Here is a 15,867-nt window from a genome sequence, read left to right as displayed (position 1 = left end):
GTTAAACACCTGTGCATCCTTTGTCAAACTGCATCCTAGAGAGCCTCTGGGTACCAATCTGAGGCTCCTCCTTCAGGGTGAGCAATCCCCTTCCTTCAGGACAAGTCTTGATGGGCCGATATGCCCCACCATCCCACCAGCCCCAGTGACTAACAGGCTCGGGGGAAAAGGGGGAACCAGAAGCAGGCACGAAAGCCAGGTACAGGGCGCACTCTGCTGCTGCTTGTGAATCAAAAAGAACGTGCAGAGTCTGGAGCTGTGGCAGCCATCCTGTGACCCTGAGGGAGAACCATGAGCCACAGACCCACCATAAAGAGCCGACGTGAGGGCAGCTGTGCTCAGCCTCGAGGATGAAGCCAGCCTAAGTCCAGCCACCCCTTCTCAGCTGTGTGAGCATGCACATCCCCTTTACCCACCTTTGGGCATCAGTGAGCATCTGTTCTATATTATAAACTACACACTCGTGCACATTTAACACATTTGGATCACATCATTTAAGCTTTTTAATAAACATGTATTGAAATAGACCATGTGTGTGCACACGTTGCCCAAATATGTGTGTGAATGATCACAAAATGAACACACCTCAGGGCAGGCTGGGGCCTCCCAGCCACTGACCCTCGCTCCTGACCTGCCATTGGAGGTTCCCCCTGACGCCTCACACATGCCAGGTTTTGCCTATCAGGTTTCTGAACTTTATACTCATGGAATCTGTTTATTTTCTCTTTTGCCTCATTGCTTAAACTCAGTGTTACATTTGAAAAATTCATTTGCTCTGTAACACAAAACAGTAGTTAATTTTCACTGTTGCATAACACCTCCATTGCAAAATCCGTTCTGTTGACAAACATTTGGGTAGTGACCAGGTTTCTGCGATAAACGTTCTCATGCCTGCCTTTTACAGCACGCGACATCCGTTTTGTTAAGTAGACACCGGGGAGCAAAGGTGGGCGTACCGTTGACAGGTTTTGCTGAAGAATTTCCCAAGTGACTACACTCCCGGGGGACGTGCATGAGAGCACCCGCTGGCCTCCCTTCTTTCCAATGCCGGGCACTACCACCTTTTCCTTGCGGCCGTGCTGACGGGCTCACGGAGGTATCCATCAGCTCGCAGGCCTCAGGGCCTCTCCAGGGGCCTGCAGGAGGCCGTGCGCATCCTCGCCCGTGAGCAGCCCTCCCCTCCTGTTTGGTGGTCCGCCCCTCCTGCTTCGCAGGCGCCTGCTGCGCCATCTGCACGGCAGGCCTGCAGAAACATCGCCTCCTCCCACCTGTGGCTTCTCGCCCATTAATGATGTCTTCTGACGAACAGAAGCTCCTAACCTGAACGAAGCCCAATTTACTTTTAATGACTAGTCCTTTCCATGGCCTGTTTAAGGAAACTTCCTCTCCAACATTCTGTGCTTACATGAGTGAAGTGAGTGAGTGAAGTCGCTCAGTCGTGTGCGACTCTTTGCGACCCCATAGACTGTAGCCCACCAGTCTCCTCCGTCCATGGGATTCTCCAAGCAAGAATACTGGAGTGGGTTGCCATTTCCTTCTCCAGGGGATCTTCCCGACCAAGGAATCAAACCCAGGTCTCCCGCATTGCAGGCAAACGCTTTAACCTCTGAGCCCTTACGTACCTGGACATAAAATCGTGAACCTGGGCTCCCACTGGCATAACGTTCTGTTCTCCTGCGGGGCTCAGCGAATGCCAGCCCACCACCCATTTCCGTAACCAGGACACCAGGGGCACAAGGCCACACCTGTCTGCCCATGGGTGTGGCTGTCTGCACACGACTAAGGCAGAGCTGAGGAGTCGGAAAGTGACCGTGTGACCCACTGAAACACATGCTCAGATACTCGGTAACCAGCCCTTTACAGAAAAAGCTTAACAACCCCTGCTCTGTGAGCGCTGGTCCCCAAGGCCACGTGGCCTTCCACCACGTGAAAGTCTTTATTACATATTTCCGTTTAACCTTTCCTGGATTTCTGAATGTTCTGAATATTTTCAACTGTCCAGTGCTCTAAAATACGTGGTCCTGAGCATCGTCTGATTTTTCCCAGAGTAAAATGTCTATAAGCGTGCTGTCAGCTCACTGGGACTTGGGATATACTTAAGGCTCTTGATGCTTTTTTTCCAAGTGAACCTGCCAGGAGGTGTAGCAATTTACACCCCAGCAGGCTTGTCACAGGTGTCACCCGCCCTCCGCCTTCTCTAGCAGCGAGGAGGCGCTCCCCGAAGAACAGCCGCCCTAAAATGACTTCAATTAATTACAACCCGTCGGAAAGGGGCCCTGCTGTTCCCAGCGCAGCAGCGGGTCCAGCTGACAGATCCCTGCGAGTCAGCAGCGAGCGGCCCCTGGTCCCACCCACCTCCATTTTTCTGGTCAAATGAGGCTCTTGTATCCCAAAGAGCAGACCGCTCCGCACACTTACACCACCAACAAAAACCACCACCAGCCCCCAGTGTGGACTGAAGAGGCCTCCAGCGCCTTCACACCAGCCGGTAAAGCGCCCACCTGAGCGGCTCAGACCCCGCCCCCTTCGGCCAGCATCACCGAAACCACCCAGAGCCCTCCTCCCACCCGGACCCCAGCCCGCCCTGGCGGGGCGTGAAGTCACAGCTTCCGAGAATCCATGTGGGAGCCCAGGCATCCACCAGGCCCAGGTGGGCCTTGACAGCCACGCCAAGCCCGTCGCCTCCTGGACAGAGACCAGGGGCTGCGTTTACTTCTTTTCCTTTATCCTGAAACTGCCACAGTCCCGGGTAAGGAAGGGAGGGACAGCTCCCCGCGGGGTCCTGCTGCACACAGGCCGGGTGGAGGGCGGAAGGCAAAGCCCGCCCACCCGAGCCCCGCCCCTCTGACCACCCCCACCACCGGAGCTGCTGGGGGCCCAGGCACCGCCTCGCCCCAGCAACCCCGCCCCCCACAACCCCGCCCCGCCAGACAGGCCTCCCCCGGGGAAACGCCCAACCAGACCACCAGGCACCGCCTGCTCCCGCCCAGCCTGGCCCTTCCCACCTCTCAGCCTGGGATGCTCTCCCTTCCCCCGCCTGGCACCCCCCAAGACTCAAGGCCCCTCTGAGCTCACGGCTCCCTCCACCTTGGGTCCCATCCCCTGCATCGTGGGCCGGCAGACCACCACTCACAGGCCACGTCCAGCCTGCAGGGAACCTTTTCAGGAACACAGCCACGCACCCTCATCATAGGAGAAATCTCCCAGCAACGTGGGGAGAGCCAGACAGCTGCAGCGCCCACAAGAGGCGGTGCCGCCCGATGAAGCCACCGCCTCCGCCTCTGCCAGGCCGGCTCCCAGCCTCTGGGGTCTGGGCTCCAGGAGCGGGCGCCACAGCCGTTCCACAGGAGCGCCTGCCCAGCGCCCACCCTCCTCCCGGCCCCGGGGCCGAGGGACACGTCCAGGCACTGCGTCCACCTCCTCCTCCTCAGAGAGCAAGCGGCTCCTCAGCGGGGCTGCCTGGTCTGCCCTGCTGGAGTCGGCACCGCCCTCTCCAAGGAGCCCGTGAATCTGGGTGGGACCGAGACCCTGCAAGGCCCCGTCCCTCCCTCCTCAAGTTCTGGCTCCCAGGTCACCGCCCCAGCCACCAGCCCGGCCCTGGGGGCCCCTCCTACTTCACTCCCGTTTTGTTCTGTAACATCAGCCCTTCTAAGATGCTGTGAACTTTAGTCACTGCATTTACCGCTATCTCCTCTCACTGGCATGCCAGCTCCAGCACGCAGGAATCCTCACCCCTCTGTTCACAGACATCCCTGGGGCTCAGGGTACCTTTTGGCACAGCAGATACTCCGCAGATACTTGGCGGATGAAGGCATGAGGTCAACAGATCTGGGATGACACTGCCACACCCCAAGAAGGGTCCCCACCCAGGAGGCTAGGAGGTTGTGTCTGAACTAATGCATGAGAAGTAGGGGGCTCAGTGGTAAAGAATATATCTGCCAATGCAGGAGACGTGAGTTTGATCCCTTGGGAAAATCCCCTGGAGGAGGACATGGCAACCCACCCCAGTGTTCTTGCCTGGAGAATCCCACAGACAGAGGAGCCGGCAGGCTACAGCCCATGGGGTTGCAGAGTCGGACACGACTGCGGGACTAAACACCAGCAACAGGGATGGGCTGGCACCCTCCTCTGGGCTGGGTCTGGAGGTGGAGGAGCGGATGGAGGTGGAGAGACAGAGGACAGACGCCCTCGCACAGGTGACAGCCGCGGGGAGCCCTGGGCAAGCTCGAGACGGCCTGGCACGGGAGGAGGGTGGACACGCGTGCAGCGGCCGGGTCAGGGCACTGGGGCCGCCGGGGGGGCGCCGGCTGCGGCCGGAAGGGACAACCTGACACAGACCACCTGCAGTGCCACCGGTGGACTCTAACCGAACGGGAACGAGGGCCCAGAAAGTCTCGCCACCCTCAAATGTTAACTGAAGAACCGAGACAGAACTTCTGAAAGGCAAGGGCATCGAAGTGGGGATGCGGGCAATGAGCAAGCCCACAGCCTCCTGACGCTCCCCTTCCTGAAGGAAAACACACACATGCAAGTTGAGGCCTCCAGATAATTAAGCAAGACTGGAAATTATGCAAATGAAATATATTCAAGTATGCAATGAATTTTAAATGACAGAACTACAGAAAACTTAATTGCTGTATTAGCATGCTATAAAAACACTAATCATAAATGTAAAACAATGCACGCATATACTTATATCAGAATTGTCCCGCTGACACAAACATCAAGTCGCTCCCTCCCGCCGGGTTCACGTGCAAACTCACCTCGATGAACGGACAGAAGGAAAGACGGCGTAAGAGCCTCACTCGTCGTTTCCAACCACCCTACCGACTGCCACGGATGGCAAGTGCTTAGTTTTTGTTGGATATTTCTGAAATGCTTTTTTAAAAGAGCCAAAAATGTAATTTTCTAGAGCATTAAATTTTTAAATTTTTGTTTCATGTTGGAGTATAGTTAATTAACAACATTGAGTTAGTTTCCGGTTTTACAGCAAAGTGCTTCAGTTACACACGTACAATCCCCCGTTCTTGTTGCAAGCTCTTTTCCCATTTAGGTTATTACAGAATATTGAGCAGGGTTCCCTGTGCCATGCAGCAGGTCCCTGTTGGCTATCTATTTGAAGGAAAGCAGTGTCTACAGCATTGGTTTTTAAAAGTTTCTGCACCACTTGCATGGAATTTCAGCGTTAGATGGCGTCAGAAGCGGTTTACCGGTGAGCTCTGGAGTACGGGTTAGCTCTCCTGAGTGACCAGAGCCCGGCTTCCCATCTTTCTTCATTAAAGCGGCATCTCCTACTCATCCGTTAAGAAAGTGCTCGTCCACACGCCACCAGGACAGTGTTAACGGCAGACCCTGAAACATCAGGTAAGCCGGTGGTCTCCCTAAATGAGGCAGAGCATAAACTCTTACCGACAGCCGCCCCTCAGCTGCAGGTGAGTCAGGCCCAGCCGCGCCCCCGCAGCGCTCCGCCCAGGGGTGCTGCCCTCGACGCCTCATCTCCCAGCAAGCTCGGGGGTGCCCTGCGTTGTCCCTCAGGGGGCCGGAGTGTCCTAGAGCGGCGCCCCCCACCCTGGACCCGCAAGAGCACCCCTGGGGAATCCAGATGGCAGCAATTCCCAAGCCCCCCGGGTAACACAGGTGTGGACCCAGAATGGAAAGCTGCAGGGAGAGAGGAGGCCCGAGGCCCACACACCCCTGCCATGCCCGCCCCTGCCCCTCCCCCCAGCCTGGGCCAGGTGCTCGGTGGAACCTGGAGTCGGTGCACACCCTGGGACTGCAGTCCACCCTGGGATCTGCTCCATGGGCCCACATGTCAGCATTCGCAAGAACTCCCCAGGACACAGGAGCGTGAGGCCCTCAGAGAATGACTGAGAGCTAGTCCTGACTGGGTGACCGCTGCTCCACCCCCGGCCCAGCCCCAAGAGCCCCCGGGTGCTTCCTCCAGGACACTCGTGGGCCTCACACTTGTAAAGGGCCCAGCCCAGGACAGATGCTCAAGAAACACCTGCTGAATCTGGGCCGAGTGATTAACAGGGTTCACTGTGCTCTCCAAGTCTCCCATCAGAGAACACGCCCTGAGGCTGACCGTGCCGGGGGCACCCCAGGACGAGCACAGAGGCTCACGAGCTCCGGGTGTGGTTCACAGGACGGGAGAGGAAGGGCCCCACAGTCAAGACTTCCCCCTGCCTGCCCAAGCCCATGTCTGACCAGCACCCCTTAACTGCATGGGTTCCCTGCCCCGGACACCCAGATCCCCTCCCCACTCCCTGAGGCCACAGCGTGTGCAGGCGGGAGCCCGTCAGGTGGGGGTGACACCCCTGCTGACCCACACAGGCCTGAGTAGTCAGTGAGCACCGTCCCCAAGCACCCACCCTGGCTTTCTCCTCAGTGGCCTGGGACCCTCCTCCCCTTCCATCCCGCCCATCCCAGCGGTGCTGGTTCTCTGCCTCCCCAGGCCATGTGACCTCCCGTGTCGCTCACCCGGGAAACCCCGACACGCCCTTAGAGACGGCCAGAAGCACCCCACCTTCTCCAAGAAGCTGTGGGACGCCGTCCCGCTGGTGGCCCACCTTCGGAGGGACGGGCTCGGCTCACTGTCCCCAACGCCTTTTTAACTCATCTGTCAACGCAAGTCGAAGACAGTGAGAGCTGCCCTAGTCACCTCTGCCCTTTTCCTCCACCCCAGCCCGCCTCCGCTTTCACCCAGGGGGCGAAGACCCCAGACACGTGCCCAAGACACTGTCACCCTCCTCTCACCCTTTGGGGCCGCCTGCAGCCCACACACACCACAGTCTGTGGTCCCCGATCACATCCCGCTGCACCCCTGACCAACCCAAGGCCCCCACTGTGGTGCACTGGAGTCCGGCTCCCCTCCACCTCTGGACAAGGGCCCCTGTAACCGGCAGTGGTGACGTGAACAAACGTCAAGAAGGCCAGACTCTGTCTCCTGCATCCCAGCGCCGCTGGTCACAGACCCTCCCCACCGTCCCACCCCGCTTCAGACCGGCCGAGCCAAGCCAATCTCACATCGCCCCTGCCCCTCTGCCCACTGACCCCAGGCGGCTCTTCCTCCAAGGCAGTCACTGGGCAGCGTGTGAGGGTGTCTAACCATGACCTGCAGAGGCGGGGAGCTAAAGGAAGAGGCCGGGACAACGTAATTCACAGAGGGCTTTCCACCAGGAGGAGCACACCCTTCACAAATGCAAAACCTCCACAGAGACCCGGAAAGTCTTCCTAAATGCGAACTTCCTAAAATGCGGCCTGGAAAGCCTGTAGCCTCTCTTAGAGAATGTTGGGAAAACCAGATACAAACGCTTAAAATAAAAAAACACCGAACAAAAACATTAGCAATTGCAGTGGGTCTAATTTTAATTGCAAGAGAATATTTGATCAATAAATATTCACTGTTCGGAGCTGCATCTGCATGCAGGATTACGAGGTACTAAGCTGCAAATTTATTAAAGCTCATTAGCATGAAAGACTCTTTTAATACTGAAAGTCCAACCCAATTTAGGGTAAACTCTTAGGGGTCTCTATTGACTTAGTTCCCAAAATAACAAGGAAGAAAAAAAAAAAAGGAAATGGGAAGAAAGCTGTCTAGAAACGACTCCAAGATGTTCAGCAGGGCCAAGCTCACTTCTGACATTGACTCAGGGCGAGAACCAGCTCCCACCTTCTCCCCAAGCCCCCAGAATGTGTTGCTCCACACTGGGTGTGAGGGAGCCACAGCCCAGCCTCTGTCACACAAACACACACTGGTGTAACACCATCACCACTAATGCTTTTTAAAAGATTTCCCTGTTTGAGTCCTCAGAGCTGAAAGAATCTTCTATGCTGGAACCGTTTTGTAACACAGGTTTGGAAACACCACAAAGACTTTAAAAATAATAAGATCAGAGAAAAAGAACACAGACGTTATGATTTACCCTCATTTTCTCCCAGTCTTGGCAAACCAAGCCTGAAACTGAGCTAAGGGTGGGGAATGCCATCACAGCCCCAGCCAAAGCCGGATCTGCGAGGTGGAGCTGGGACACGCGTGGGGCTCAAAGCCCGCCCGGGCCGGGAGAGCCTGTCCTCGTGGGAGAACGGTGCCTGGGCAGGGTGTGCAGGGTGGGGGCACAGAGGGGGGCAACTTACTGAGAGCAGCTTCCACGTGATGGCACGGACGGGCTTGGGGATCCCGGACCAGCTCAGCTTCCTGAGCTCCTCTGTTAACACAAGAGAGACGGGAAGAAGGGGGTTACGGATGGCAGGCAAAGCTTCCCCCCTCAGGTGACATCCTCCCCCAGTTCCTCGGGGGGCAAGGAGCCCCATAAATGAAACCATAATGAACCTAAATGAGAACAATTTCAGATACTGATTGTTTTCAACACACTGGAGAAGTTACCACTCTATTCAAACCAAGCTAAACGTGACCTGTTTGCCTTTAGATCTTAGCACACACTTGCTCTACACGGCCCGAGCGTCCCTGGAGCCACAGGGACAGGCCAGGGGCAGAGGACACGCTTCCCCCAGCCTCCTGCCTCCCCACACACCCACTCCCCTCCCTCTCTCCCCCCGCCCCCAGCTCACACCGTTCCTTCATCCCTTGTCACTCTCACCACTTACTCTTTAAGAAGACCTACATGAGGTGTGCTTCTCAGGACAGACTTTTTTTAATAGATTTATCTTTATAATTGAAGGATAGTTGCTTCACGACACTGTGCTGGTCTCTGCCATGCATCAACACGAGTCAGCCAGAGGTATACGTGTGTGTCCCCCCCCATCTTGAACCTCCCTCCCACCTCCCACCCCATCTGACTCCTCAAGGTGGTTACAGAGCTCCGGTGTGAGTCCCGAGTCGCACGGCAAACCCCCACGGGTCACCGACTTTAAGGAGGTAGTGTACACGCCTCCACGTCCCGCCTTCTATTCGTCCCACCCACTCCTTCCTCCCCAGCCCAGGTTCTACATCTGTTCTCTGTGTCAGTAGGGGTTTTGAAAGACATCAGTTCGTGGAGATAAGCTTGTGTCTACACAGCACTGATTAAGGATGTGGCCACATCACACCCTGGGGACAATCAAGTGTCAACAGTGCAAGCCACAGCTGCCCCGACAAACACCCCAGGCTGGGCGGTGGTCACAGAGGGCGGGGCTGGCATGGACAGAGGCGCCTGGACAAGAGCAGGTCAGGGCGCAGCCTGGGGAAGCAGGTAAGTCAGGGCCCCGGGTTCTTTCCGACCTTCGGGGTCTCCTCGAGTGCCTCCATCACAGGCCCCGAATGGCCAGAGAACACATTTCAATCTGTAGGTACCTAACAGTCAGACCTACAGAAACGGAAGTAATTATTTCTTTCCTTTAAGTTAGGTTCTTCCCTTAACAGCTCAGAGCTAATGATTAATACTAGGAATAAAGGAAATGATTAAAGAGAAGAACTCTGGTAATAGAATCAACAAAATACAAAGTCCTGACATCTAATCTCTTTCCAATTACTAAAGTCTAAGTAAAATAAGTACAGAATAATTGGGCGACGGCACCAGCAATAACTTGCGTTTCACGGCAATCTCAGAAAATATCAAATCTTCCCCAGTTCCCTGAGGATATTATGAAAAGCAGGAACCTAATATCCGAACACCAATAATGCGATGTTTACCAATCACGTTCCTGGGGCCTCAGTGGCTGCATGGGCCCGCTTTCTGAGGATTGTTTATGAAGAAAGCCTAGAGAAATCTCCACCACTGATGTCCTCTGAACCTCTCTCCTCATGAAGGACCCTCGCAAGACGGTAGCTTCAGTCAACACAGTGAGACACGGTTCTGACTCTGGTGCTGAAAGGGAGCTTTCGGGTATGAGGTCCTCCAGGCAGCTTGAGTTAGTTGGGGCCACAGTCCTACTGAGTGATGGAGGAACAGGCTCAGAGAGGTGAGGGGACTCGGCCGTGGTGGCACGCAAACCAAGGGGCCTTCATGTCCCTGAGTCCTTCCCCACCGTGGACTCCCATTACTAAGAAGGCTTCTGCTAATGCAGACAGATCTCGCAGACAGATCTCGCAGACAGATCTCGCAGACAGAAGGGTCCAAAATCAAACCTCAGCAGACTGAAACACCACTGAAGGTCCAAGATCAGTAAGACTGCAGGAATGAAAAGGCCGCTGCACACCAGGAGATCTTCCAACCTGATCCAGGTGTCAGGATGTGGGTGGGAGAAGTCCCAGGGCCACTCTGACAGGGGTCAGGTGTGGACTTTCAACCCAGGCCCATCTGCCCCTTCCACATTTCCAACAGAATTCTGACTGTGCAAAGTGACGCCCCCCTCCCCCCACCACCACACACACACCCAGCCGGTCAGGGCCATCTGCACCTTCCACCTTTCCAGCAGAATCCTGACTGTGCAAAGTGACCACACACACACACACACACACTCACCCCAGCAGGTCAGGGGCAGGAACCCACCGGCCTGCTGTACATTCAGGCTGGGCTGGTTGGCATGGAGGCACACACACACAGCCCCCCCCCCCCCCCAGCAGGTTGGGGCACGAACCCACCCACCTGCTCTACACTCAGGCTGGGCTGGTTGGCATGGGGGCAAAGCCACGCCCTCACCAGCAGCCAATCTGGCCATGGGCCTGGGACCCCATCTGAACCTTGGGAAGAGAGCGCAGAGGAGTGGGGGCGCCTGAGGACAGTTCTCCTGGCTCTCTGGGGATCTGCTAGATCTCTGATCTCTGGATCTCTGCTTCCTCTGAATGCTGGTGGTGCCAGATGTCAAGCTGGGGGCCGGCAGCCCCCCACCCCACCACCAGCCTGAGGATGAAGCCAGCAGACAGGCACACAGCACCCAGAGACATGGAGGACCCCAGGTTCTGAGTTCAGCAAGACGGGCAGATACAAGAGTCAAAAAATCAATAGCTTGTCTCTACTGACAAAAAAAGAAGTGGAAAAGGTTACAGGCATGAGCTTAACAAGAAACGCACCAGAAATACCATGTGAAGAAAACGGTAACATTTTACTTGAAGACAGAAAGAAACAGGAAAACATGGAGGTCACTGACGGACGCTAACAAGTATCTAAGGAACGCTTCCCTGGGGCCAGCAGGGCAGGGGAGTTACTTACACGGGTGACCGCACGCAGACCCCACACGCGGGGAACTCACCTCTCGGTCCAAGGGCGGGCCAAGGTAGAGTCTCAACCAGAGTAAGTGCTCACAGCACGAGGGGAGGGACGCGGCGAAGTCCTGAGGGGGAGGTGCACCCCGTCAGCAAGGTCTCCTGGAGGGCATCAGAGCTGAAACGCGACCCAGAGGTGCAGAGAGACCACGTGAGGGAAGAGGGGGCCGCAAGGGGAACATTCTGGGCCCAGGAACAGCTTACACACAAGGGCTTGACCACGGTGTGGAAAACGGATCAGAGGGGCCAGCGGTCACAAGACTACCACGCAAGGGCCTACTTTCGAAGCCCAAGGCAGAGGCGGTGGTAGCCGTGAGGGTGGCAGTGAGAGCAGGGCAGTGACCAGAAAGGAAATTCGGAGATAGAAGCAGGAGGAGGCAGATGAGGGCTAGATCACGCTGCTAACACGCCTACCCCTCTCTGCCTCCTTGGGTCATGGAGCATCGGCAGTGTCAGCCTCCCAGGGGGGAATCTTACTGAGAAGCAAAGACTCACGCTACAGATGACTATGGAGGTGGGATACTGGTGTTCACATAAAGATGTTTTCAACTTTTACTTTTTAGAAAGCAAATGCACTGCTGTAGATGTGCTATTTATTTCTCATTCATTTTCTGCTTATTGAAGCCTTTCTTACATTTTAGTTTCCTCTCTTAGACGACTAGTGATTCTGCAAGAAATACGGGGACAGAGCGCTGAAAGGAGAACCAAACACAGGCTGTCACCATAAAGACTCAGGCAGCTGAAATAAAAGGTGGAAAAGATCTGCCAGGGACGTGCTACTCATAAAAAAGCTAATTTGCTTAATAATATCAGAAAAAAATAAACATCAGTACAAAGAGGGATGTTCCGTAACAATAAGAGGTTCAACTCGTTAAGCAGAGATATCCTTCCTAAATGTGTGTACCTAATAATACAGCTTCATAATGCATGAAGCAAACCCTGAGAGAAATAGACAAACTTTCAATCGTAGGCAGAGATTTCGGTGCCCCTCCCTGAGCAACCGACAGAATAGGCATTTTAAAAACCAGTAAAGGGAGATGTGAACTGGATCTAACTGGTCTGCAGGACGCCACATCCACCACCTGAAGAATGCACATTCTTTTTAAGGACACACAGCATATTTACCAAGCGGGCCGCATGTGCTGCCCAAGCAAGTCATGATAAGCATCAAGAGCTCAAAACAACATCAGGTTTATCTGACCAGATGCCTTAAGTGAGAAATCACTCTACTGTGATACCCAGGAAATCCTCAAGTATTTGAAACTTTATTAACATACTTCTAAATATCTCATAAATCAGAGAAATCACAAGAAAAAAATTGTAAAATATTTCAAACTGAATGATAATAACAGATATCAACATGTGTAGGATATAACTAACACAATGCCCGGAGGGAAATGTATGCCCTTAAAAGCCTAAATCAGAAAAGAATAAAGGTTCAAAGCAATGAGGTTCTACTTAAGAAGCTAGGAAAAGATGAGGGATTTTAAACAAAGCTAAACTAAAAGAAGGGAAATAAAATAAGCATGGAAATAAGTAAACTGCTTTAAAAACAAACAAAAAAAATCAATAAAAACTTGTAGGTAGACTTGACCACTGGGAAAAAGTGTCAGACATGAGAAAGGAACATCGCTACAGACCCTACAGCCACAAAGAAATAATAAACGGATGCTGGTGACAACTTTAGGCCAATAAATTCAAACATTCACACGAAATGGACATATTCCTTGAGAAATGTGGCCTAACAAAACTGATGCAAAAGGCAGCTGGAAACACGTATCTCCACATCAATTTAAAAAATAACGGTGGGCAGGATAAAAGGCTGCTGCTGCTGCTGCTACTAAGTTGCTTCAGTCGCGTCCGACGCTGTGCACCACTTTGAAAAGCCACATGGCAGGGCTTTTTATTTTACGTAAAGTTAAACATATATCTGTCCCATGACCCAACAGCTCCACTACTTCATATTTGCCTAACAGAACTGGAAACGCAGGCCCACAGTGCAGTATCCACAAGGACCCTCATAGCAGCTTTTCCACGGGGTAAGGCTTGTGAACAATCTGTGAGCAGGCGGATATGTTAACAAACTGTGATGTATTCATAGAAAAGTATACTGTCTCTGCTTGTAAAAAATGAATTGCTGTTACACCCATGACTCTGACAAACACATTTAGGAAAGACATCTCTACTTAACGAGTTGAACCTGTTATCACTATGAGACATCCCTCTTTGTATTGATGTTTGCTTTTTTTCTGATATTATTTCACAAATTAGCTTTTTTATGAGTACCACATCCCTGGCAGATCTTTTTTCCACCTTTTATTTCAGCTGCCTGAGTCTTTATGGTGACAGCCTGTGTTTGGCTTTTCTGCCGGCTCTCTGTCCCTATGTTTCTCGGAATCAGACTGCAGACTCACTAGTCGTCTACAAGAGAAAACTAAAATGTGACACGTGCTTTAATAAGCAGGAAATGAATGAGAAATAAAGAGCAAATCTTCTACAATCGCGCATTTGCTTTCTAAAAACTAAAATTCGGAACTGTCTTTATGGAAACAACACCAGTATCACAACTCCATACTAGTATGTGCTGTGAGTCTTCCCTTCTCAGTAAGATTCCCCCGGAGGCTGACCTAGCAGAGAGGGGCAGGGCAACAGACACTGGCTGTGGATTCAGCAGACGTGGGCTCCAGGCCCAGCGTGGCCAGTGAGACTCTACGGCCTCCCTCAGTCCTCTAAATCTCTCCTGAGCCCCAGTTCCTTCCTCTAAAACTTGTAACAAAACAAAAATACCTTCCTTGCTTGAGTCACAGAATCCTCGCATAGAACAAAGAAACAACACCCGGGAAAGTATCGTGACACACAAACGCAAGAGCTCGATCCGGCTAGGCTTCCGGATGTAATTACTCACTCCTTTCCACGGGCCTAAACCACGCAGCCATTGGGGCTCGTTTGTTCTAATTGGATGTAAAATCACATCTGAGACGGAACCAAAAATCTGTCACAGAATGGTGTATGCAAAGAACTCCTAATTATAAGTACCTTTTTTTCCCCTGAAAAGCCAGGAATAATAGAAAAATCAATCCATAATTTTTTTTTTTTCTAATACTCTTTTGAACTGGTTTTAAGTCTTATTTTTTAAAACTTTGGTAGTACTAAAATCTGGCAGAAACACTGAACAAAAATAAATGCATTAATGTGAAAATGCATTAATGTTTTAAAACATTTTAAAACAAGAAAGAACACACATTTTGTATTATTATAAAATACTACTATAAATTGATGAGACTGGAAAACTCTTTAATACTTTACTAAAATGTGTAAAGTAAGAACGCTGGACTCTTCACCACAGTATTTTGTTTGTAACCTGATTCACTTTGGTACAACGATAAAATTGTAGATCTTTCCAAGACACATAAGAAATGCACGCGCATTACCGTCACCGAGGCTCCCGTGCGAACCTAATACAGAAGCTGAGCTGTCTCCAGCCTCAGAGGGCCTGCCAAGCACATCTCTGGCTCCTAGAAGCCAGGGTATGGGCAAGGCGCATCCGTCAGCCTGCTCTGACCGGCACATGTTGAGCGCCCCTCTGGGTAAGCTGCCCCTGGGGCCAAAGCCACCTCCACGCTCCCCCTGCTCTGAGTCCATCTCACACATTGATTTATCTGGTCCGTGAAAACCGATCACTCCAAAGAAGCCTGGGAGAGTACGATCAGACCCCTTCCTACCCTCCAGGGGCTCGCTGCAAGCAGGAGCAAAGTGTAACACTGCATTCAGGGAAGCAGTTCGAGGAAGGTGCACAGCTGATGCGGGACACCGAGCAGAGGCGGCCTCCTCTCTGCAGGAGGGGACGCCAGGAACACCCCAGCGCCGCTGCTGGAGAGGCACCGGGAAGCCACGCCACAACCCAGCAGCTTTACGTCTGCCGACCCCCTTGACCTCATCGACACAACAGGAAGGGAACGGTGTCATAAACAGGGACGAGGGCATCCAGGAGGAGACGAGAGCAGACGCGAAATGTCTGCTCGCGCCTCCCCGCCCCGAGTCAGGGGAGGGTCCCGATGGGCCCGCCGGGCCTCTGCCAAGTGGGGTGGCGGGTGCCCTGTGTGTTCGTGCCAAGCCCATGGTGAGCCCAGGAGGAGGGATCACCCGGCCCCCTCTTCTCCAGTCCCGCCACCAGGAGGAGCCCGTCACACCTGCCCTCGCCCCGGGCCGCAGCCAGTTCAGAGGATGACATGGTTGAGGATGAGATGTTTGGATGGCATCACCAACTCAATGGACATGAGTTTGAACAAGCTCCAGGAGTTGGTGATGGACAGGGAGGCTTGGCGAGCTGCAGTCCATGGGATCACAAAGAGTCGGACACGACTGAGCGACTGAACTGAACTGAAGAAGTGTCAACACAAATCTGAGTGATGGAACACTACTGAGAGAGGAGGAGCTGACTCACACAATGCAAGGGCTTCCTTGGTGGCTCAAATGGTAAAGAACCCGCCTGCCATGTAGGAGACACAGGTTTGAACCCTGGGTCGGGAAGATCCCCTGGAGAAGGAAATGGCAACCCACTCCAGTATTCTTGCCTGGGAAATCCCGTCACCACAGTTCAGTTCAGTTCATTCACTCAGTAGTGTCCGACTCTTTGCGACCCCATGGACTGTAGCATGCCAGGCCTCCCTGACCATCACCAACTCCCGGAGTTTATTCAAACTCATGTCCATAGAGTCAGTGAT

At 53.2% G+C, this 15,867-nt stretch overlaps 1 protein-coding gene across 2 annotated transcripts in view; it reads right to left on the bottom strand.

The window, feature by feature from the left end:
• The window catches only part of TBC1D22A (TBC1 domain family member 22A), a 257,407-nt gene that overhangs the window by 162,167 nt on the left and 79,373 nt on the right, over positions 1–15,867 (bottom strand). For both annotated transcript variants that reach the window (XM_061418890.1, XM_061418891.1), the window contains exon 5: positions 8,137–8,207. In XM_061418890.1, coding sequence (XP_061274874.1) covers positions 8,137–8,207 — 71 coding nt within the window. The remainder of the gene's footprint in view (positions 1–8,136; positions 8,208–15,867) is intronic.

Source organism: Bos javanicus, chromosome 5 (assembly GCF_032452875.1).
Source record: "Bos javanicus breed banteng chromosome 5, ARS-OSU_banteng_1.0, whole genome shotgun sequence".
In the NCBI taxonomy this organism is placed as follows: domain Eukaryota; kingdom Metazoa; phylum Chordata; class Mammalia; order Artiodactyla; family Bovidae; genus Bos; species Bos javanicus.
This window is presented reverse-complemented; position numbering and strand designations above follow the sequence as displayed.